General features: G+C 48.7%; 1 protein-coding gene and 1 long non-coding RNA gene across 4 annotated transcripts in view; both read right to left on the bottom strand.

Moving 5' to 3' along the window:
- The window catches only part of CYTH3 (cytohesin 3), a 90,487-nt gene extending 75,185 nt beyond the window's left edge, over window positions 1-15,302 (bottom strand). The window contains exons 1-2 of one of the 3 annotated variants that reach the window (XM_059155280.1): window positions 15,222-15,298; window positions 15,107-15,182 (exon numbers count right to left, since the gene is read on the bottom strand). In XM_059155280.1, coding sequence (XP_059011263.1) covers window positions 15,107-15,149 — 43 coding nt within the window. In that variant the 5' untranslated portion in view covers window positions 15,150-15,182; window positions 15,222-15,298. Of the gene's footprint in view, window positions 1-15,106 lie in introns of all 3 variants that reach the window. The other 2 variants (XM_059155278.1, XM_059155279.1) reach the window with 2 other exon arrangements.
- A 122-nt stretch (window positions 15,303-15,424) lies between these two features.
- LOC131819878 (uncharacterized) lies at window positions 15,425-24,411 on the bottom strand. Its single transcript, XR_009349373.1, has 3 exons — window positions 24,081-24,411; window positions 17,526-17,647; window positions 15,425-16,461 (listed from the first exon to the last, which is right to left on the bottom strand). It is a non-coding gene; the product is annotated as an uncharacterized LOC131819878 (long non-coding RNA).
- Window positions 24,412-25,351: the final 940 nt, after the last annotated feature.

Genomic DNA, 25,351 nt, shown 5'->3' with positions numbered 1-25,351 from the left:
GGTAACAAAAACAGAAAAGACATTTGGGGGAAAGCAGAAGTGGGACTGCACGGGGAAGGAGAGTACAGAATTATGCCACTGTCTTCAGTCTGGCAGAGCCGGGGTCAGGAGCAGATGGTCTTTAGCCGACGAACGCTCAAGGGTTTAGGGAGTTATGACGTCTGTAACTTACTTTCAAATGATCCGCGGCCCACCCGCCGAAACAAACTAGTTTATACACACGTGGAGATAAAGCAAATACCGCAACATTTTAGCACTCGGTGGGAGAATTAAGATGAATTAAGATGACAAACAGACGGGGATATTCTTTCAACTTTACTGCAGATTTGAAAATTTTCAAAAGACAAAGCTGAGGGAGGCAAGATGGCATCACCGTACCGGCAATGATCAGTTATTCCTAAATCTGAACGCAGCAGCCCCTCCAGTTCCGTCGGCTCGGCACGTAAAGGTGGGCGTTGTAAATGCCTGCACACGGTCTGGGATTTCTGACAGATTCTTTGCTCGGTGATTTCACTTGGGCTTCTTCTTCCCTGTCTGTGTCACATACCGGAAGACTGAAGCCTAAGGAGATTATCCACAGGGGCTCAAGCTGGATGTACTAGACCCGCGTATATTTACTTAAGAAATATGTCAACAACAGTCAGTTCTACCACTTAAACAAACTTCTGCAAGCAGAGACACAGATTCTCAGAATCAAGCATTAACATTACAGCTGCCTGTTTTCTGCCCTGAAATATCCTCCAGCGGCGAAGCTGACATAGCAAACGGACAGAAATTCTGCAAGCTTAATTCCCTTAATTAATGAGACCACAGGGGGAAGGGGGCCCTCCAGTCCCACAGGACTGAGATTATCCGAGAAGGGATGGCTCCACGATTCATCCCAACAGAGTCAGCCACAGAGAAATACAGCCGAGAACAGGGGGGCTGCCCAGCACAGCCAAGATCCTACGGTTACAGATTCTGATAAACGGAAAGTAACAATGTCTGGATGGAGGGAGGGATATTAGCAAAAAAAGAAAAGAAAAAGAAAAGCTTCGGTAAGACATGCAGAAACAGTCTTATAAAATTAAGAGTTTATGCTAAAAGCCAGGCCCCCCTCTCAAACATTTGGGGAAGAGGTTCAGGTTGGTATTACCACCCAGGCTGGGCCATTAATCTTTTTTTTTTTTTTTTTTTTTTAAGATTTTATTTATTTATTTGACAGACAGAAATCACAAGTAGGCAAAGAGGCAGGCAGAGAGAGAGGAGGAAGCAGGCTCCCCGCAGAGCAGAAAGCCTGATGTGGGTCTCGATCCCAGGACCCTGGGATCATGACCTAACCTGAAGGCAGAGGCTTAACCCACTGAGTCACCCAGGTGCCCCCGGGCCATTAATCTTTTTAACCAGTGAAAGTCATTAACTTAACAACTCTTTAAGGAAAATGGCTCTCCTGTCACATCTGTCCCTCAAATTCCTAGTCAACAATCGGTGTTCCTTGATTGCTGGGACTGTGAAGATAAAACCACGGAAGCCAAGCTACTGTGATTAGAAAACTCCTAAGATGGTCTCCCCAGGGACGCCTGGGTGGCTCAGTTGGTTAAGCGGCTGCCTTCGGCTCAGGTCATGATCCCAGCATCCTGGGATCGAGTCCCACATCGGGCTCCTTGCTTGGCGGGGAGCCTGCTTCTCCCTCTGCCTCTGCCTGCCACTCTGTCTGCCTGTGCTTTCTCTCGCTTCTCTCTCTATGACAAATAAATAAATAAAATCTTTAAAAAAAAAAAAAAAAAAAAAAGATGGTCTCCCCAAGGGGACACCCTGGTCAAGGGTTTGGCCACGGCCACAGCTCCAGGACTCAGAACTCCCGGGCAGGCTGGAAGGACTAGCATAGCAGGCTTCCATGTCGAGAGTGAAACTGGTTTTCACCCTACCCCAAACCTTCACAGATAAAATGGAAGAGGGACATCGTTTCTAACATAGAAGCGGCCTGGATGCTTCCGAAATAGACGGTCTTCATTATCTTGACATGCAGGATAGTCCGTTCTTCGCCAGGATCTTAATACTTGATGGGAAAGACAAAAAGAGAAGGCCCCGGGCTCCTCTTCCATGGCACAAAAAGGATGGAGGCAGGGTGGGAGGCAGGAAACACTTGAATCCTGAAGCCTCATGTCTAAGCACGACGAGCAGCAGAACCCAGGGGAGTATCTCAGCTTATGTTCTTTCCAGATTTAAAAAAAAAAAAAAAATTAGTCATGTTCTGTATGTCCAGCCAAATTACTGGGCATCTGGGAGGCAGAACTGCCATGGGGGTGCAGAGCGAGCGTGGGAGACACCCGTCCCCGCTGCCTCTGTCCGCACGCCCCCCGGGGGTTGGCACTTGGAGACCAAGGCGACCACAGGAAGGACAGCAGGAGACATCAGACTTTCTTTCGGAAAAATAAAAATGCCACGGTAACCATTCAACTAGTATACAGCTTGGCCACTATTTTAAATGAGAAAGTGAATTTAGAAACATGTTACTTTGGGGATCCACAACAGAAGCTCTGCGAGTCCCGAGAACATGTCACATTTTGGAAGAACACTTATCCAATATGAAGATTCCTTCTGCGTGGGCAATGAAAGACACCATTTTATTCTCAGGACACTCTGCGCTCTCAGAAGTGCGGTCATAGACTGAGAAAGTCTGCAACCACTTGTCCCTCCCACACTTGGGAAATACAGCCTCACCGTGTGAACAGGCCAAATGCTTCAAAGTCCCTGAAATCCTCCAATTTTCCCATACTCTAACACAAACAAAAATGAATTCACTTGTCTGTCTCAATTGAAAAAAATTTTAATTTAATTACTGAAACTTGGAAAAAGACATTCTCGATCATTTGATTTCCTCTCTGCTAAGAACTAAAAGGAAGTCCTGTCTTCTGATGGAACAGTCAACGGCCAACGCCCGCCACTTTTGACTGCTGCGTGTTTTCAAAATGTTCATGTTACAATAAATGGAATCGTAAGGAATTGCCAAATGAAACTATGAACCGGTGGGCAAGCGTATGAAAGTATACGTTGTTTTATGAAAAGCATTCATCTCAAAGAGAAAATATAACCTCGCTCGGTCCTTAAAGGGGTAAATACATCTGCTTGATGAGTACGCATGTTAGAGCAGAGGGGATGAGGTCCCGGCTGAGCGGAGGACACGCCGGGCCTGCCTCCGCGACAGCCAGGGTCTGGCGAGATGCCTGCGTTCCCTACAGAACGCCACTCGACCACGTAAACAAGAAGGGCATTTATCGTCCCGCGTGACAGGAAGTGTGGACACAGCGAGGCTCCGGGTGGGTGACATTCAGCAACTCAACCATGTCCTGGGGGATCCAGCTGGTTGTCCTGCGGGTCCGGACGGCTATGAGGGACGTCCCGAATGGAAGTAAGCCGGCCGCCCGAGCAGGCCAACCAAGTCCATCCAAAGACAGGGGACTCGTTCTTATTTTTCTAAGAACCAAGAAACCTTCCCAAGAAGATACCCCTGCGAACGGCCCTTCACAGCTCCTTGGCCCGACTCGGGTGATGCTCCCCTCTCCAATCAATCCCTGATAAAGGAAAAGGGATTTCCTTCCCTGGTTTATACCTTTTAAGATTCCTTTTCTAGTGGTGATAAGATCTACTCCCTTCCCTAGGAGTAGATGGCTGAACAAATCAGGGTCCTTTACAAGAAAGAAAAGGAGAATGGATCTGAGGAAGGGGACCAGCAGTGCCCCAGGGCCAAGTACACCCCTGCCCACCAACACCAGCTGAACAGCAACGGGCAACAGAGAAATGAGCCCCCTGATTGTTCCTTCCCCTGCTCTTCAAAAATATCTAGATCCTATTCTATGGTTTAAAATCAAGGGCTGTTACTTAAAAGTTACATTTTATAAAAAGGAAAGAAACACTTATTAATTTTTTTTAAATCTATCAACCACCCTAACACTTAAATCAATTATAAAAATAGCTAAATAGTTACTGTTTTAATGAACCCTCCTATTATCAAATTGCGGTTTCAAGGAACCTCGAGAATGTAAAATAATAAATGCAACCCAGATGTTCACTGAAAAATGAAAACAAGATTGTTTTTACTTCATAGCAACCAGTAGGTCAACCCATTTCCTCCTTCAGAGAATTCTCAGAGGACCACAAACTCCACTCGAAGACCATGTGTTTCACTATGTATCTGTCCACAGAAAAAGGAAACTCTGCTGTCCAAAATAAACGGAGAATATTATATGTTCCCATGAAAGTGAATTAGAAAACTGCAGTAAGGCTGGGTTTACATGCTGCCAAACATCTGGATGAAAACTGAAAAAAAAATCACTAATTACCTAGATATTGGGAAATGCTTCTCAATCATCATCCAAACGGTCCAATTTTATAGCCAATTGCTCCTTTTATATATTAATTACAGAAATAAGTTTTTCAAAAAGGAGAGTACAGTGATTAAAAATAACCCTGTTGAGAGTTTGAGACGCAACTGATTTTCTACTATTTGAAGGGTGCTCCTGCTGACTTAGTGAAAACTAAGTCAGCTCAAAGAGTAAATTTGCTCTGTGAAAGCAAATTACCAAATCTTCTTCGACAACTAAACTGACTTAGGTGAGTCTAATATTTACTTAATAGTCTATTTATCCATAAATAAATGCTTGCAGAATTGTCTCCAGCCACATTATAGAACCCTGCAAAATCTGGTGTCTGATCTATCATGTCAATGGGGGAGCTGACTACAAGACGTTGGTAAGTTCGATTAACTTCAAAAGTAAGGATGGGGACCCATGTACCTTCTACTCTCATTTAAATGATTTACTCTTCTCTCACAGCTCCAAAAGCGATTCTATTTTAAGCTGCTTTTTGGCTACTTTGGCAAAACCGATCTTTCCACGTGACACGTTTCAATGGTCCCACCTCACCGCAAACTGATATACCTGCTTCCTAGAGGATCTATCTGCCAGTCACTTTGTAAACCTAATCAGCCTCTCCCAATGTTGTTCACTCTAAGAGCATGACCGTGCCAACAGCATCGTTGTGCTAACTCACCTGGTACGAATTACTTTTGGACCTCTATCAAAATGATCTACTGAGGAAACATTTCAAGGCAAACATACAAGACTTTGCCTCTCGGAGTCCCACCCCTGTGGCCTTCCTGCCATTCTCATCGTGGAGGCAAACGTCCACTTGCAGGCGTGGGCCAAGCTCTTCCTAAAGCAAGCAAACATCTTTCCAGGTTCCTCCTCAGCCTGCTCCCTATCTTTCCCCTGATCCAGAAGAGCCTTCTCTAGCCTCGTGTCAGCACACCTCTCCGGAGAAGCCAGGATGGCTGACCACCCTCCCTTCTGAAAACACAGCTCCTCCCTTAACTTCTGCACCAACCACAACCTCCGAGGGGCCCCAGACATCACTGACTACCCTTTCCGGGTCTCCTTTACTGGGCTGTCCCTAGCCCTGGGGCTTTCCCCTTTCTCTGGACTCTCTCCCCTAACTGATCTCATTCACCCAGTCCCATGAACTTCCCAGTGCTCATCTCCTACCCAGTCAGGCCTTCTAAGCCGCCGAATCCCACAGCCGCCTGCCTTCCTACCATCCCCACCCGGATGTCTCACAAACCAGTCCAAAGTTAAATACCAAAACTGAACTCCTTAGACACTGCTTCCAGGAAAAGCTGACTAGTTTGTGACAGACTAACCCATCTGCCAAGAACAATGACAAGAGCTGAATAAATTACAAGAAACAACTGTGAGAAGGTATTGGGGAGCTACCAATGCAGGCCAGACTTGGGAGGCTGGGATCCCAGACGCAAGTGCAGAGAGGTGAGCCCACAAGCGAAGCCACTTTTCTCCTCGAGACATTTGCCAATTCACTGCAGAGGCCGAGAGGCCAAAAAGTGAAGCAGACACAAGTGGTGTTGAATCCGAGTAGGCCGGCAGAGCCTCCAGCAGTCTTCAGGGACTGGGGGAAGCTTGTGGGCTACCAGATAGAAGGAGCCTAGCAGACACGCCAGGCTTTCAGCTGGGACCCCCATAGAGCTACCCCAGGAGGGGTCAGACCAAAAGCAGACGGCTGCTCACAACTCTGAAGCGGGGTCTCCCCCAGCTTTGCTGCCTGCCATAAGCCTCCCCTGGGGAGAATCGCCCGAACCTCAACTTATCTCTACAACTTTCCATACTCATTGTCTACAGGCTAATTAACAGGTCCATCCAGAGTCAAGAACCCATGACTGAAAACCAAGGGTAGGACAGATGGCAGAATCCACTCACAAGCTATCCGAATATCGACATGATCAGACATGGACTTTAGAACAACCATGATTAATACAACATGGAAATTAGTTTACAAGATGAAAATGAAAAGTTTCATCAGAAAGTTGGAATCTAAAAAAAATCAAAGCTGCAGGCGGCAGTAACTGAAATTCAGAACTCAGAACGTGGGTCTCATCGCAGGCGAGAGACCAAGAAAGGAGGAGTTGGCTGCAACACGGGTCGGAAGGAAATATTCAGAGGGAAGCGTGGACAGATAACGAGGAGGGAGAATGCAGGGAAGAGTCTGAGAGACACACAGGACACGATGACAAGGTGGAGTCCCAGAAGGACAGCCAGGGAGTGCAGCCAAAGGAGCCGATCAAGAGATAATGAGTGACAATTCTCCAAACCCAATGTAAGATTAAGTCTTGCTGCAGCACCGCCAAAAAGGCAGAACCACCGCCACCAATCCAGAAAACCACATGTGGACACACCACAGGAACAGCTGAAAATGAAAGGCAAATATAAGAATCTTAAAAGCAGCCAAAAGTGGGGAACGTGGGGGAGGCAACATCACCTTCCAAAGCAGAAGACAAACAGCAGACTTCTCAACGGAATAATGGAAGCCAGAGGCAATGAAAGGACAATGAAATGACTCAATAACCTACAACTGTAGACCTGGTGAAACTATCCTTCAAAAGTGACAGCAAAATAATGACATTTTTGACCAAAAAAAAAAAAAAAATCCTCCAAATGGCTTTCTGCCAGCCCCACCTCCCCAGACCTCCCCAGACTTCCCGTTCTCAGGCAGCTGCACCAGCATCAGTGCCTTGTCACCCTAGCCGAACCTGGAAGTCCTCTCTGATCCCCGCACTTCCTGCACCTCCATCTGACTCTCCAGAATACACTTCATCACCGGCGAGGCAATGCGTCGTCTCTTACTCGGGAGACAGGCCAACGTTTGGGAGTCTGCTGACCGCCCAGAGATGAGGACCACGTCCCCAGTGAGAAAGCCACCTGGCAGCAGGTAAGGAAACCGAAAGCCTGCCCACACCCGCACGTGCAATTCCAAGGTTACCCTCCAGAAACACTCCCCCACGTCTGCAAAAGCTGACAAGCCCAGGGAGTCACCTGGGTATGGAACAACAGGAAGTCCACTTCGAAGTCCAACCCAGGACAAGAGAAATCATAAAATGTGACCGTTCTGTGAAATAAATAGGGTCTACAGGGTAACACAAATAATCTCCCGGCAGCTTGCAGAACATGCCGGACAGTGTGGCGCCATTTTTGTAATTTTAAACAGACCAAGAAGAGATCTCCACCCTGTCTATAGGTGCACACATCAATATTGAAGTATAGAAACCATACAACGGACCCAAACAAATTCATGTGTGCCCTTAGGAAATACACAAGGGAGAGGGAGGAGGACCAGGAATCACTCAACAAGGCACCTCAACTTTGACGTCTGTTCACAAATATTCCCTGGAGGCCCGCCAGGAGCCGTGTTCCAGGTCTTGGAGCATGGTCATGGGTAAAGGCAGACAACATTCCTGCTTTCATGGAACCTACCGCCTCAGAGAGAAGAGACAATGTACAGATACGCAACACGTACGGGGCGGTGTTAGGAAGCAGGAACAGGGGGACACTGGGGAGCCGTTTAGCTGGGCTGGTGAAGGAAGCAGATACATGACAGAAAGCTAGATGAAGCCAGCAAGTGCACAGCAAATACTCAGGGGACGCTGGGAAACAGCGCCCCAAAGGCACCAAGGCTGCTGGGGTGGGGGGGAGCCGGGCACATTCACGGAAGAGCAAGGAGACCAGCGTGGCAGCGGAAGTGGAAGAAACGTCACAGCAGGGGATGAGAACAGGGGCCAAGGGCAGTCCCAAGGGGAGAATGATTTTTATGTTTTTTAAAGGGTTAGTAAAAAAAAAATTGTAATGGGATGTGGCATACTAAACCGAAACTACTTCCTACCCTGCCCTCTTACGGAGAATGCTCGCAGCCCCCAGCCTAGAGCGCACGGAACCTGCGCTGACGGCTCCTGGGGCCACGGTACAGTCTGCCGAGAGGGTTCCAGGCGGAGAACAGGGCAGACTCAGACAGGCGGAAACAATGATCTGGTCTAAAGGGATCACTCTGGCTGCTCTGCAGACAAGGATGACAGCGGGGAAAACACCAGAAGGCTAAGGCAAAGGAAGCGAAAGAAGGCACCAAAATTTTCTCCAGAGCAGCAACACTGCCGTACGCAGAGACGGAGATCCACCTGTAATGCTTGAATGGTTTGTTGTTGTTTTTTTTTAAGAAAGACCTAAAACAATGTCACAAAACATGAGCAGCTATTCTATTAAATCTGAGTAATGGGAAAATGAGTGTTTTCTGTACTTTTCTGTGCGCTGATACAGATCTGTCATCTATGTCTCTTTGCCCAATCCCCCATGCCCATGTACTCTCACCTGAAACCTGCCGTGTCCCCCAGGTCCACCCTCCCCTCCCGTGGTCCACCCTCCCCTCAGTGGCCAGGAACACTCTTCTTAGAAGAGCAGAGGGGCAATGCTGGAGAAGGTGGCCCCTGGAGCCAGAACACCGGGACTGGATCCCTGCCCCGCCACTCACCAGCTGTGACATGTGGCACAAGTCACTTAGCTTCCCTGTGCCTCCGATTTCCAGGTTCATCTGCAAATGGTGACAACATTACACGTCTGACCAGATAACTGCCAACAGTAAGACACATAAAGTACATAGGCCAGGACCCCAAGCACAGACAGCACTATGTAACGACCTAAAATTATTGAAACAGAAGTCAAATGTCATAGCCCTGTTTAAAATCCTTCAGTGGGGCACCTGGGTGGCTCAGATGGGTAAGTGTCTGCCTTCAGCTCAGGTCGTGATCCCAGAGCCCTGGGATCCAGCCCTGCCCTGGGCTCCCTGCTCTGCAGGAGGCCTGCTTCTGTGGCTCCCACTCCCCTGCCCGTGTATCCTCTCTCGCTATGTCTCTTTCAAATAAATAAAATCTTTAAAAAATAAACAAATCAAATCAAATCCTTCACTGGCTGCTCGTGCTTGGAACAAAATGTGAACTCCCTACCTACTGAAGCGGCTCCTTCCCGGCCGCTGCCTGTCCTGCTCTCCCTCTAGGCTGCACCTGACAGAGAACTTCCTCCCCAAAGGCTTCCTCGGGCTGAAGGCCTTCCCTGCCTCTCTCCCACTCCCCCTCAACCCCTGATGATTTCCTTTAACACAGCATAATCTGCAATTATGTTATGTGTCTGTTTACCTTTCCTGTCTGTCTCGCATTCAAACAAAAGTTCTGGGAATTCAGGCAATTCACCGGCTTTACTCACTCCGACTCACCCTTGCACTAAGCACAGGACCTGGCATGGGTTGGGGCGTTACCGATACCTGCGGCATCGATGTTCCAGAAGAGAATGCTCTACGCATCCTCTGAAAACACCTACCGTGTCACTTTTTTAAAAATATTTATTTATTTATGAGAATGGGGCTGGAGGGGGAGGCAGAGGGAAAGAGAATCCTGAAGCAGACTCCCTCCAGAGCCCCAGGCAGGGCTGGATCCCAGGACCCTAAGATCATGACCACAGCAGAAATCCAGAGTCGGCCAACCAAGTGACCAAGACACGCAGATGCCCCTAAACAGTCAAAGGAACAGTAATTTCCTGTACGTGGACTGAAAATATAGGTAACCTATTTTACAGGTGTCTACACTGAAAATGTTATTTTTTAATATTTAAAAACATTCTCAGGACACCTGGGTGGCTCAGCTGGTTAAGCATCTGACTCTTGGGGCGTCTGGGTGGCTCAGTGGGTTAAGCCTCTGTCTTTGGCTCAGGTCATGATCTCAGGGTCCTGGGATCGAGCCCCACATCGGGCTCTCTGCTCAGCAAGGAGCCTGCTTCCTCTCTCTCTCTGCCTGCCTCTCTGCCTGCTTGTGTGCGTGCTCTCTCTCTCTCTCTCTGTGTCAAATAAATAAATAAAATCTTTAAAAAAAAAAAAAAAAAAGCATCTGATTCTTGATTTCGGCTCAAGTCATTATCTCAGGTTTGTGATATCAACCCCCAGTCTGGCTCTGTGCTAGGCATGGAGCTTGCTTAAGATTCTTCCCCCAACCCTCCCCCCCCAAAAAAAACTACCACCAACAACAACAAAAGCAACTCTCAAAAAAGGTGTTTTCTTACCAGCATACTATTCTCCTGTCAAACTATCAAACTATTTTCCAGTTTGGGAAGAAGTGGAAATAAACCTTTTCGAAATGCAAAAATAAAAAGGTACAGAGCCACAGCTCCTTTGCACTTATATCCCCCACCTGCTCAGCTCCCACTGCCCTCTGCAAAAGGGCGAACATAATTCTTGGTTCCTTATTTAGCCTTCCCGAGAACTTTCACACATAGAGCACTTGAAAGAAAGAAAAGAAAAGGAGAGAAAAGAGAAGAAAAATGGTAGCACACAATGCACATTTTCCTACGCTTTGCCTCTGTAACTTAGTAAGATATTTTGGAGCTCTTTCCACATCAATTCATAAAGTGCAGGGGTGTCTCGGTGGCTCAGTCAGGTAAGCGCCTGACTCTTGAGGGCCCTGAGATCAAGCTCTGCGCTGGGCATGGAGCCTGCTGAAGATTCTCTCACTCCCTCTGCCGCCCCACCCACCCCCCACACACACTCTCTCTAGTGCCCATGTGCAGGCACACGCACACGCACACACACACACGCATACACACACACACACACACACTCTCCCCATCCCCAGCTCTCTCATTTTTTTTTTTTTTAAATCATAAAGTGCAGGGCGCCTGGGTGGCTCAGTGGGTTAAGCCTCTGCCTTCGGCTCAGGTCATGATCCCAGGGTCCTGGAATCGAGCCCCACATCGGGCTCTCTGCTCAGCGGGGGAGCCTGCTTCCCCTCCCCACCCCCTGCCTCTCTGCCTACTTGTGATCTCTGTCAAATAAATAAATAAAATCTTTTTTAAAAAATCAAAGTGTTTGCTCCTTCCTTTCTACAAGTTCCTTCACCATCTGGGTCTAAAATTCATCTGATGAGGCTCCTGCGGGTGGACATCTGGGTTATTTCTCATTCTTTACTGTCACAAGCAATGCAGTGAATGATCGCGGACCTATAGTACCTCCGACACACACAAGTACACCTGCAGATCAGGCCCCTAGAGCTGCGATCGCTCAAACCACTTACACGCTCCCAACTGTTTACGAAGCACCGGCTGCCCAGCACCGCTGTATCTGTCGGGACCCACCCAGAGAAACGGAAAGCCCCCTAAGAAGCTGAAAGGGAGAAAATTTCATACAAGGAGTTGGTTGCACGCCTGATGGAAAAGCTGAGAAGTCACACAGGAAATGGTAAGACAACCCGGAGCCCTGCAAGAGCAAGACGCTGCTACCAAGCTGGAGGCCCAAACGGAGGCCGTATTCCCAAGGCCCCGGGGGCTCAGTCAGGGGGGCAGGAGCTGGGGCTGCAAGGAGACATGGCGGTTGTGGCCCGAGATGGTCTGAGGCAGAACAAGAGGAGAGAGAACCCCACTGCCCGCTTCCTGTAGTCACCAATCTCCCCCACCCCCACCAGTGGCTGCCATCGGTCAAACCTAGCCCCAGGCCAGCTGACCCAAAAGTCTGGAAAATGTTGCCTGCAGGGGTGAGTCCCTTGGCCAGCAGGCCAGGGAAGGGCAAGCCATGGCGCTGAGCCAACAGGATACAGGCTGGCGCTGTAAGTAATGTACCCTCCTACTGCCAACAGATGGTTTCCAACGGGGGAGGGGGTGGTCCCTGCTTGCCTGGCAGGTGAGAGGTGGGCTCTCATTTGTATCATTTCATTCGGAGCGAAGCGGAGCACCTTTTCCCATGAAGCACACGCTTGATCCTCGTCTACACTGATTGGGGAGGGGGAAACCAGTAAAGTTATTCACTTCATCGGCCACAGATGGTCCATTCGGGAACATCGGGCAGATTCCCAAACTGAGCATTAAGATGGTGGCAATGAGCCAAACTAGCCAGTCACCTGCCAAGTAGAGACAAATCTCAAGAACTGTTCTAGAAAAACGGAGCGGCAACAAAGCCCTGAAGGAATTAAAAATACCTTAACTACACTCTGCACACATTATAAGTAACAATGTGTTCTTGTAATCTTGTACCCCCCCCCCAACCTTGTTCCTCCTTAGAACTGCCTTCCTACCATTCACATCACCATCCTATCCCCTTATCTGGCATTGAAACAACAAATAATACCCTGGACAAAAATTCAAATTATAAAAATAGCAAGTCAGAATCATTTTTGAAGTCTTTTAACCCCACTCACACATTAGCAAAATAGAGCTCTTAAGCTAAGCGATCTCCCGTGCTGTCTCCCCTCTGACTTGATTATTTACCCTATCTTGTAAACAAGCTGTGGCTGACTTCCCAATGTATAGTTCAAAGTTCTATCCTATACTCTAAAAATCTACACAAAGAAGTTTTTTACTGTTGGCCGACAAATAACTGGCAACTGAAATTATTCTGTTTCAAAGGACTGAACTTTTTTAAAGTTTGAACTTTAAAGCAAAGTTTTTAAAATCTAAATGGCAGTAATAACTATAAAGAACTTTAAAGGGGTATGTTAACTTCAAAACCTCCCCAAAACAGTTAACTATAAGCACATCAAATGTATACAATAAACACTATATAATGACTAATTCCAAAACTCTAAGGCTCTCACTTATCCAAAAATAAAACTTATTCTAAGATTGCCGAATTTATTTTGAAGTGTTCTTCTACAATACAAGGAAGATAATAAACCTTATCGATAGACGTTAAAAGTTGTTTTCCAGCACCTACCATGCTGCCGGGCATTTTAGTAGACAAATAACTGCTCATTGTTGATTGTTCTAGTCAGGGAGATTAAAAACAATCACACCCCTTTCCCAATGCAGGGTACCTTTTTTTATGTAAGTTTGTTTTTTTTTTTTAATTCAAATTTGAAAGTAACACACACCATTCCAGAAACTTGGAAAATATACAAAGAAAACAAAATATCCATGATATCACCAGTTCTTACATTGTTTCGACCATGATATATAAAGCAACTGCTTGCTTTTAATGGTTGTAACTTTTTATCAATAAACTTCCCATTAGCTAGGTCACCTTTCTCCTATTAGGCATTGCTATTTCCAATTTTCTACTATTACAAAGAGTGTAATCGACATCTCTGGGCATGAGATTTTTTTTTTCCCCCTAAATATCTCTCATGGGAATACAATCTTGAAATTAAGAGCCCAAAGAACATTTGAAGACTTTTGATACCTTATAAACATCCTTTGTTACAGTACTCCAGATCTATAAACTGCTGGGCCACACTGACTTCCTTTTCTAATCTTTACATCTGCTTTTACCTTCACGCCCGCCACATTTCAGAGTTGGACACACCTTCCACACAAAATCACCAGCCCAAGCCATGTCAAATGTTTAAATATTATGGTTGTTTATTTTCTAAGAAGGAAAAACTGCTACGTGCTTGTTGTTACTGCAGTCGTGACAGGCAGGGAGCAGGGTATCTACGGAGAACCCACTGCTCAAGAATCTTCAGACAGCCAGCCTGGCTGTAGGAGGGCTTGCAACTGGGCTCCTTCTTTCCACAGCACTTTCTTTCATAAACAACACACCCACTCGGTGCCACAGTGCTACCCCTAGCTTTAACTGTGAGAACTGAATTTGCCAAATGCCACGGTGAGTGCCAACTTCCCACCATCGCAGCCGATGCATCGCTTCTTGGGGCACAAACATTTCCCCCTGGGCAGCACTTAACAGTCTAGATAGAAGGCACCTTGATTAACCACTTCAACCTGAAAGCACTGGATACTGCTGATTCTTACAGGCAGCTGCTCCAGCAGCCTGTAATTAAGATTTTTTTTTTCCCCAAAAACACTCCCTCATTATACCAGGGGTTCTGAAGATTCGGTCTGTCAGCATAAAGGAGATCCGCAGCAAAAGTAGAGAAAACCTCAACTTCGGGTGTCCTTGTAAGATACGGGTATTACCCCTCCGCTTTCCAAAGCCGCGACCCCCTGCATCCGCACGCGTCATGCTGCCACACGGACACAATTCGCAGCATGACACAACAGTAATTTGCATGCCACTAAGTAATCCACAATAAATGCAAATCTTCCTGCCAGGGGTAACTAAACGTCAGGCAGGCAGCCGGGTTTTCTGGTCTCACCTTCGTGCCGGCTGCCCCTCCCGACTCCGACCCTCGGCTGCTCTGACTTATTTTTTTTTTTTTTTTTTGCTTACCCTGTAACGTTCCCTATTTCATAAAATGCGTGTTCTCTGGCTGCCCCCTCCGCGTTGAAGCCGCCCCACGGACTGACCACTTCTGACCTAAAGACCGAAACACTGGTACGGTTTTCCACCCTGTCGCCCCCACCGTCCCCTGTTGGACCCGGAGAATCCCCAATTGAAACTTTCCTCACCCCATTTCCCGGGAATACCCCCTTCCAACCACCTAAGACGCCAAGGGGGTCAGCCTCCTGCGGTCGGGCTCCGGAGGGCGTGGACGCCCTTGGCGAGGAGACACGGGGAAGGTCGCCCCCAAGGTCCCCCGCCCCGCCAGGACGACCCCCGAGTCCTGCTCCGAGTCCCCAGGCCGCCCCGGCCGCAGGCGACCCCGGCCTCGCCCCCCGACCCCCGCTCGGGTTCGGCGGCAACCCCGTCGGCCCCCTCCCCCGGGCCCCGGACCGGCGCGCCGCCGGCCTCGGCGGCCAGCAGGCATCGGCGCCGCCCGGACCTCCGAGCCCGGGCCCCGGTCCGGCCGCCCCGCTCCAGTCCGGCGCGCCCGCGACCCCCGCCCCAGGCCGCCAGCCGGGCCGGCCACACCTCCGACACTCACCGCCGCCGCCCTCGCTGCCACCGCCACCGCCGTCCTCGTCCATGTTGAGGCCGCTCCCGCTGCCGGCGAGCCCGGGGCCGCGGGCGGTGGGCGCCGCGGGTGCGGAGCGCGCGGGCGGCCGGGCGGCTCCAGCAGCGCGCGCGCCGGGTCGCGGCCCGGGCCTCCTCCGGCCGGGCGGGGCGCTCGCCGCTCGGCGCGCCGTCACGTGACGCACAGGCCCCGCCCCCGGGTGCGGTGGGCGGGGCCTGGGATCGCGCGGCCCCGCCCGCGGGAACGCGCCCGGCCCCGCCCGGACCGCGCTGCGCGGGCCCGGCGGGACTGAGATGCTACCCTTGGGGGCCCGCGGCGCGACGACCCCTGCTCGGCCCCCTGCCTTCGCGGGGCCTGGAGACGCTGGCGGGGTCCCGGGCGGCGGATGCCACTTCTACAGACCCCCGGCGCCGAGGGTCCTCCTCGCACGTGCTCAGGAGACGCACGCCTTCAAAAGTCGGCCCGTCCCCCGTCGGCCCCAAGGCGTTTCCGAGCAATTCCAGCCTTTCAGCTTTCTGGTGGATAATGGAGGCGCCCCTTTGCTGGCGATGAGCGCACTTTACAATTAACAAAGTGACAGGCTGGACCCGAACCCCAAACCTGCACACCTGGGGCCCACCCTCAGCGGGCTCCGCAGGGGCTGGCTGGGCCGGCTGGCCTCAGATGCTCTCGCAGTGTCTCTCCAGCCTCCTTTGGAGAGCTGCCAGCTGCCCTGGATTTATGATGCAGAAGGAGCTCAAAATTCAATTTCCCGTGGGCACAGCCAGGGTCCTAAGCGCAGGCCTCGTGGGCACAAGGCCTCGGCTCAACCTGCCCCAGATCTCTGAATCTCCTTCCTCGCCAGCCGTCTTCGCTTCCAGTAACTCTCCCGAAGCCCTGAAATGCGGCTCCCCAGACTTTCTGTTCCTCTAGCTTGAACTAAATTGCATTAAAGAAAAGGAAACACTGTAATGGAGGAGATAATTCATCTCTAATATAATTTTCCAGCAACTGTTTTATATTTACAGAGGGCCTGTTTAGTGGAAGGATCCTTCCGCTGTCATTTATCCAAGAGGACAGTTTTCACCTTATCGTCCAAGGTTGTGGGATGACTTCAGGCTTCAGTCTCCTGATAACCTCAAGAATTAAACACACAGAATTCCCGTGCTTCTCAATTAACAAAGCACACTTCTGGAAGCAGAGAAGATATTTGGCAGCTTATGTAACAAATAGGCAACAGAAAAGGGGTCTGGGTGTCAGGCGATAGAGGTTTGAGTCCCTCCCCACAGATGTGGCTTCCTCATCTTGTTCCCGTCGGCTTGGTTATCTTGACGATAACTGCATGGCTATTGAGAAAAAATGACAGCACATGTTGAACTTGATAATTTGATATGTGGAGCTTTGAATTCAGAGATACTATGAATTATAAAAGGCCTTTAAATGTCAAATTCCTAATTCTTTAGGTTTCTCAACATGGGATCCAAGGGGCTTCTCTCAAAGTTTGAATCTGAAAATTGCTCTCTGATGCCCATCAGAATAAAGCATGACCCAGTTATCTGTAAGCAGAATGTTATATTATCCCCACACCTGAGCCTGGACCTCCACTTTGACAAAGCCTGCGAAAACGTTGGGGGAATACAGGCTTAGGATGTCATTTTGTTCTTGAAGGGAGAACTTAGAAGACTTCAAAACCTTCACTACTCTAAATAAATAAAATCTTTTTTAAAAAGCGGGGCGGGGGGTGTCTGGGTGGCTCAGTGAGTTAAAGCCTCTGCCTTTAGCTCAGGTCATGATCTCAGGGTCCTGCGATCGAACCCTGCATCGGGCTATCTGGTCAGCAGGGAGCCTGCTTCCCTTCCTCTATTGCTGCCTGCCTCTCTGCCTACTTTTGATCTCTGTCAAATTAAACAAACAAACAAACTTCACTACTCAAAGAAATTACTATCTAATGGGAAAATTTAATGGGTGGGCAGAGCTGTTCTCCAGCATGTTTTAATTCCACCAAGATAGCATTTATCGAATCTGCTCACATGCAGGTTGCCCCTACATAGAGGAACATTCAGTATCCTAGTTACGCATTACGATAGGCATTCACTTTAGGTCCAGCATGTGTGTGGTTTACTCAGAAGCTGAAAGCTTTATAAATGAATTTGTAACAAAGACCATTCATGCAGCAGACATCGCTCCAAGATAACAAGTGTTAAACCCAAAACCTCACTGCAATCACTCAGTTAGACAATAAATATTTAGGTACCCGCTGTATTCCAGGCACTGTCCCAGGTGCTGGGAATATGATGATGAAAAAGATCAAGTCAGTCCCTATCCTCAGGGGACTTAAAGCCTAAAAGGATTACAGCCATTAAGCAAAAAATTGCACAAGTAATTTTGTAATTGGATTTTGATGTCCTACCCTATTTCCAGACTTTCTCACAGAGTTTGCTGTTTCCTGTGGATGGGCTTTGGAGCCTTGAAACTCCCTCAGACTGAGACTGTAGTCTGTATTTATTCTGTCTCCACGATCCATCGTAGGGCCTGGCCATGTCAGAGAAAGGGAGAAAGCAACGGAGTTTGTTACTGCTGCTGAATGAACAGGACCGTCAAAAGCAGGAGACATCTTGAAAACATGTTGAAACCCATTTATCAGCCTCTGACCATTGCAGAAATACTTTAAGAAATCAAGAATGTACACATTCCGGAAAGGTCAGAGGACTTCTCCTTTGTACATTCATCTCCACCCTCCAAGTGGAAGTCTGTGAAACTGGACAGAAATGTCCTCTCCTGGGGGCACCTCCGTGGCTCAGTGGGTTAAGCCTCTGCCTTCAGCTCAGATCATGATCTCAGGGACCTGGGATCAAGCCCCGAATAGAGCTCTCTGCTCTGCGGGGAGCCTACTTCCTCTCTCTGCCTGTCTCTCTGCCTACTTGTGATCTCTGTCTGTCAAATAAATAAATAAAATCTTAAAAAAAAAAAAAAAAAAAGCAGAGACAGCAGTGACCCTCAGCAGATGGGAACCTCGCTCATCTGTGACATCTGCTCTGGAGTCTGGTCCAGTCCAGGGAAGGCACAGTGTACACAGAGGCCAGCTCACTGTCAGCTCGTGGTCACAAAAGGAAAATAATGTCTTCTGAAATCTAATTTCATCTCGGAAAGAAAATATCTCGTTGGAATAGAGATGATCTTGTGCAGATTAGCATCCTGCATTCTGCCCGGGCAAACAACAGGGGTCTGAGTGTCAAGTCATATCCTCATTAAATTTTCAAAAGCCCAGACATCACGGCCTCCACAGCCTCCGCCTCTCTTCCCAGGTGTTAAAGCGGTCGACCCTGGTCCTGTCCTCTCCCCTGGAATCCACACAATGGACAGAGCTTTTTGGCCTCACCTTACCGAGGGCAACTTCATTCCTTTCAGACTGATTAGCAACTTGCGCTTCTGCAGCCGGGTTTTGTGTTCGCGGCAAACTGGGAAAAAAATGATTTGGCCACTGCTTCAAGCTATTTGTCTTTGGGAAGAAAGGCATTCTACCCACTCAAGGTGACATAGATATGGAGAGTTATTACACACAAGGTGTCTTCAGTAGTAATAAAAAAAAAATTGGATTATTTTTATCTAGCTCATCATTTTTATAGTACGTCCCTGACCTACAGAAAACAAAAACAAAAACAAAAACTTTTTTTTTTGTTGTTATTGAAAAAGGCCCCCTTCAGAAGTTTGTCTGTAGTGTGCAGCTTAAACTCATTGGGGAAATCCATCCTGGGGTGCAGAGTGTACTAACGGACAAGCAATTAAAAGGAAAAGGGTAAAAATGACAAACATAAGGACAGAGAACAGCTGTCCTTGAACATGGTCCTCTGAATAGAAAGTGAGCTCTTATCCTGAAGCCAAGTGACATCACTGAGTGCTGTGTGACCCAGAGAGCATAACTGTGACCAAGCAAATGAGATTCTGCACCTTGACTTACAGGGCCGTGAAAACTGGTCATCTGTGGTCTTTGTGAAGAAGCCACATAGGGTGCCTGGGTGGCTCTGTGGGTTAAAGCCTCTGCCTTCGGCTCAGGTCATGATCCTAGGGTCCTGGGATTGAGCCCTGCATCGGGCTCTCTGCTCAGCAGGGAGCCTGCTTCCTTTCTCTCTCTTTCTCTCTCTCTCTGCCTACTTGTAATCTCTGTTTGTCAAATAAATAAATAAAATCTTTAAAAATAAAAAAGAAGGGGCTCCTGGGTGGCTCAGTGGGTTAAAGCCTCTGCCTTTGGCTCAGGTCGTGATCCCAGGGTTCTGGGATCGAGCCCCACATCGGGCTCCCTGCTCAGCGGTGAGTCTGCTTCCCCCTCTCTCTCTCTGCCTGCGTCTCTGCCTACTTGTGATCTCTGTCAAATGAATAAATAAAATATTTTTTTAAAAAAGAAAATTAAAAAAAATAATAAAAAATAAAAATTAAAAAGAAGCCACATAAACCCAATAAGGTCATTAGGTCCCAGCCATGATGCATCCCAGCACACCACCTCTGGTAACTGGATAATGCCATCTCTACAGTCAGACAGCCCAGGCACCTCCATCTTTTGTCTGTGTGACCTTGAGCAAGTTGCTTCACCTCTCTGTGCCCTAGTTTCTGCATCTGAAATGGCAAATCGATTGTTTTCCCCACTCACTCCTGCACAAGCCAGGCAGAATCCATGTGACAAGAGGGGAGGCAAATCTGAATCTCAGAAAGGACTGCCACCTTCTAGCCTCTGCCCTTTCCTCCACATCTGCCCTCGGAATGTTCCTTGCCGCACTCCATGCCCTCGGCTTGTGAATTGTCCCATGCTTCATACCTCATCAGTCTTCTAAAGGACTCGGTTCTTATGGCCAGAGTCCCATATGTGCAGTTGTATAGAGGAATCTGGGGACTCTGTGGCCCTCTTCTGATGTCACTTTATTCATTGAACAACCTGTTTCTTGGCACCCCCACCAAGCAGGCCCTGGGAATGAGACAGGAGCCAGCAGTCAACAACTTTTGATGATGGTCACGTCAGACTCCAACAGCCAGGGTGACTATAACAGCCTCTGAAACCTTCACTATACCCCCCTGGCAGCTGGCAAGACTCCATCTCTCAGGAAAAAAGGCACCTGGGTGGCTCAATGGATTAAAGCCTCTGCCTTCGGCTCGGGTCGTGATGCCGGGGTCCTGGGATTGAGCCCCACATCAGGCTCTCTGCTCACCTTCCTCTCTCTCTCTGCCTGCCTCTCTGCCTACTTGTGATCTCTGTCTGTCAAATACATAAATAAAGTCTTTTTTAAAAATTATATAAATTTAATTTTTAGAGACCTGTTCCTTGATCAATACAGCTTTAGCATTTATTAAGTGTTATTAAGGTTTCATATATGCAAACACACTCTTGAGAGCCCCTAATTCATTGGAATAAAACCATGAAATGGTTGTACGTCTTCCCTTCATGTCACCCAACGGTACAATGTTCCATCTCTCTCTCCTCCTTTAACAACATACGGGGCAGATTCTCATTGTTAAAAATAATGTAGTTTAGACAGACTTCTGATTTCAGAAAAGTGGAATACAAGTCCTTTTCCCTGTTCCTCCTGCTAAATACAAGTCCATGGCCACTGTATATGAACTAAACACAAAGAAGACAGAGAAAGGAGAAGTGGACAGAGGAGCTATCCAGCACCTTGGGACCTAAGGAACGACATGCCGGTGAGTTCCTTGGGTTTTCTTTTTGCCTCAGAGATCCCAGACTTGATGCTGGAGAAGCCAGAAACCCTAACTGGTGCAAGATAGAAAGACAGACAGACAGAAGGTAAGAGAGAGAGAGAAAGAGAAAGGAAGGAAGGAACAGAGGAAGATCACAATAAAAGCCTGCTCTCTCTAGCCAAAGGATCAGGAAAAGTGCAGCCTGGCAGGGCAGAAAACTTAGACAATAAGGCTGCACTCCAGCCAGCCCCACCCCCACCAGTGTCAGCAAAAGGCTGAGCATGGAGCCTAGACCTCCACCCTCCTCCAGCTAAAAGGAGGTGTCCCGAGCCAATGCCCCCTCCCAGAATGGCATCAGAGAAGGCCAAGTAGGAAACCTGTACTTTCATCCCAGCTGGGCAGTAATGAAGCCCTTGCCTCTCCCCACTAGGACGATGTTTGAGAAAGTCAAGGGAAGAGTCAGAACTTTGACCACCAGCAGTGACAAGGCCACCCGGTCCTTGAGTATCAGCGGAGGCCATGTGGGGAGCGGTAATGAAGCACCCAGCCCCTCCCCCCCAGCCAAGGTGGTATCAGTGGAGGCCTGGGGGAGCCTGAAATTCCATCTCCCCACAGCAGGAATAAGGTGTTTCCCCCAACCCAGAATATCCACAGACACCAAGTGGAGAACCCGGATTTTCACCCCCACCTGGTAGTAAAGAGGAGGCATTCCCTACTCCCCTTGCTGGAGGTATCAGAAGAAGCAGGCACAAATAGAATATTTATCTAAGACAGTAGAGGAATACCAAAAAGTCCAGGATATAATTGGAAATCACTCAACGCATCAAGAACCGGAACACCCCAGATGGCATGAAATAAGACATCTAATAGATGACCATACCAAGACAGCAGCGATGTTAGAGTTACCCGAGTAAGATTCTAAAGCAGCCAGTGAAAGATGTTCAATGAGCAATTATGAACACATTTGAAACAAATGCAAAAACAGAAGAGAATATACAAAGGACTAGAAGGTACAAAGAAGAACCAAACAGAAATTTTAGGATAGAAAAGAAATAACCAATAAAAGTGTTTTTTTAAGATTTTATTTATTTATTTGACAGGCAGAGATCACAAGTAGGTGGAGAGGCAGGCAGAGAGAGAGAGGAGGAAGCAGTCTCCCCACTGAGCAGAGAGCCCGATGTGGGGCTGGATTCCAGCACCCTGGGATCATGACCTGAGCTGAAGGCAGAGGCTTTAACCCACTGAGCCACCCAGACACCCCATCTAATAAAAGTTTTTAAATCAGTGGGTGGGCTCGCAGTAGAATGGAAGAATTTTATGTGAGGATTGAGTGGGATCTAATCTGCGGATGCAAGACAGGCTCAACAGTCCCAAATCATTCAGTGTAATCTACAGGCTAAGAAGAAAAATCACATGATCACATCAATGGATGCAGAAAAGGTATTTGACGAAATTAAACACCCATTCATGATCAAAAATGTTCCAGACACTAAGCATATAAAGGGACTTCTTGGACTTGAGATAGATAGATAGATAGATAGATATTTTTTTTAAGTGTACTGGGGCACCTGGGTGGCTCAGTCAGTTGAGCACCTGCCTTTAGCTCAGGTCATGATCCCAGGGTGCTGGGATCCAGCCCCGCATCGGACTCCCTGCTTGGTGGGGAGTCTGCTTCTCCCTTCTGTGCTCTGCTCCTTGCATGCTCTCGCTCTCTCTCTCTCCTTCTCAAATAAATAAAAATCTTAAAAAAAAAAAAAAAAAAAAAAAACCTACAGAAACCTACAGCTGACAGCACACTGAGATTTGAAAGACTGGTGCTTTTCCCCGAAGATTGGGTGCCAAGCCAGGATCCCACTCTCACCACTGCCACTCAACATAGCACTGGAAGTTCTAGCCCACACAATAAAGCAAGAAAAGAAATAAAAGACTTTGAGATGACAAAGGGAAAAAAATTAAAGTGTTTCTGTGTAAAGATGACAGATTGTCCAAATAGAAAATTCCAAGAAATCTATATAAAAAAAAAAATCTCCTAGAATTTGTGAGTGAATTCAGCAAGATCCCAGAATCTATGTAAAAACCAACTCTATTTCTATAGACTGGCAATGAACGCATTGAAGAGCCCTCACTACAGTGCCCACAATGACCCCTGCACCTGTCACTGCTGCCCGGAGGACCCCAAATGAACAGTGGTTACGAGGGGGCAGGTGGTGTTGCCTGGGAAGGGGCACAGGGGAGCCGTGGAAGTTTTAACCTTAAAAATTCCTACAAGAAGTAGCTGGGAAGAGAAGCAAGAGGGGAGCGGACAGAGGTGGTCTGGCTTTGAATCTGTGTTTCTCCGTATCGGGTTTGTGTGTTTGGAATTTTGGATCACCGCGGCCATTTGGAGTTTCTGTTTGTGTACTGAGGTAAACCGCCCCCCCCCACCGCCACCCCCCAAAAGTCATGTCCATGTAGAATCTCAGAATGTGAACGAATCTGAAAGTAGGGCCTTTGCAGATGTAATTTGTTCAGATGGGGTCATACTGGAGTGGGCAGGCCCTCAGTCCAGGGACTGGTGTCCTTGTAAGAAAGTGAGGGCATGCACAAGGGGAAGATGACCCATGGGGGCCACGGAGGCAGAGACGGGGTAGGGGGCAGCAAGCAGCTGAGGAAATCCAAAGGCTGCTGGAAGCCACCAAAAGCTAAGACAGAGGAACCGTGTGGCTCTGCCAACCCCTTGATCTCAGACTTCTGGCCCCAGAAGCCACCCAGTTTGCAATAATTTGGGATTGCAACCCCAGGAAACTCATACCATCTGGATCTGCCTTTTCGGGGTCTTAAGAATGTAGAGTCTTCCCCGGGCACCCAGAGAAGGGCAGGGTCCCCTGATCTCAGGCAGTCTGCATGCCTCCCTCCCAAGGAGAATGAATTCCAGAATCCATTTAGGAACTGAAGAACCTCGTCTTCTACCCAAGGAAAGAGGGACACACCCTCAGACGTGTGTGTGTGTGCGCGCGTGTGTGTGTGTGTTTGTGAGTGTGTGTGTGTGTGTGTGTGTGTGTGGAAGAGGGGCTAGAAAGCCAGCACATAAGAATCACATTCTTGTCCCGCTGCAGAATGCACTGCCCCAGGCGCCTTTCCTCTGGCGCCAGCTTGCTCAGCAGAAAGCTGCGGGACAGCTGGCTGAGAGCTGAGTCACAGCCTTCCCAACCCTCCGCCACTGCCTCCAAGTTCAAAGGAGAGAAGAATTACGAGGAACGAGCCGCCCCCACCCCACCCCATCGCCTCCGTCATGCTTTACTTCTCTGCATCTTTTTCTCTCCGGAGCCTCCACCGACAGCACCAGCCTCCTCCCGACCACCATCATCGTCCCCATCTTCATCCCTGAATAAGGACAAGAGGGTCAGGGGGACTACTAGTAGACACCTGCTGGGGGCGACCTCAGCACCAAGGGCCCTCCGAGCCGCCCTGCAGCCCTCCCAGGGGCCTGACCAAGTGGATACGGCCGGCTCTCCTCGGAGACAAGGGAGCTGAGTCTCAGAAGCGCAGAGCGACGTGTCCGAGACCACACAAGGAGAGCGTGGAGGAGCCGGATGTGGTCCTGCTTCTGCTTCCCCTGTTCCCTCCAGACACCGTTGGGCCTCTGGGATGCAAAAGAAAAGAGAACATTCCAGTTACTCCTAGACTCGCACACACAGGGAGTCCGCAGCCTGTTGCCCACACACGACCTGATGTCCCTACCTACGCAACCACCCCCTCCCCCTACGACTCCTTCTTCCCCTGTCTTCTGCCACGTCTTTGTTCAGCCCCTACCACGTGGCACAGGTGTCCCCTGAGACACCTGACTTCACACTAAGGATGGCATTTTCCAAAGACTTCGCTGCAAGGATCTGGGTGGGGGGTGGTCGTTGAATGGGTCCAGGCTTCCCTCTGAGGTGGGGGGAACGCCCATTCCCACGCTGGGAATGGGCCGAATGCCATCAAACTGTTCACTTTGGAATGAGTCGTTTTACAGGATGGGAATTCTACCTTCATAAATTGAAAAGGTTTCCGGGGTGCCTGGGTGGCTCAGTTGGTTAAACGTGTAACTCTTGATTTGGGCTCAGGGCATGATCTCAGGGTCGTGAGATCGAGCCCCAGGTCAGGCTCCATGTTCAGCAAGGAATCTGCTGGAGAGTCTCTCTCCCTCCATCTGCCCCTCTCCACTGTGATCTCTCTCTCCCTCTCAAATAAATCTTTTAAAAAATTAAAAAGGTCTGGGAAGCGCCCAACAAAGAAACTCTATAGCTGATTATGCTTAATACTGGTGCAGCCTAAAAGTGTAACATGTCTCCTTCCTTGCTGGAAGCAGCCCTTCATCAGATGTTTTCGGCAGCAGGAAACAAGTCCCTGAGACCCCTATGGGTGTCAGCTGGTCATTCAGTGAACCACGCTGGGACAGAGTTTCGCTCGCACTGGCCTCCCTCCCACCTCAGCGTCCCCGGGCTTGCACATCCTGTTCGTACTAAAGGTGAGGCAAGACGGGATACCCAGAGACTTGTAGGTAAGGCTCACAGAAAGGTGACTCAGTGA

The sequence above is a fragment of the Mustela lutreola genome, chromosome 17 (genome assembly GCF_030435805.1).
Source record: "Mustela lutreola isolate mMusLut2 chromosome 17, mMusLut2.pri, whole genome shotgun sequence".
In the NCBI taxonomy this organism is placed as follows: Eukaryota; Metazoa; Chordata; class Mammalia; order Carnivora; family Mustelidae; genus Mustela; species Mustela lutreola.
The sequence above is the reverse complement of the archived record's forward strand: the minus strand, read 5'-3'. Positions and strand labels throughout refer to the sequence as shown.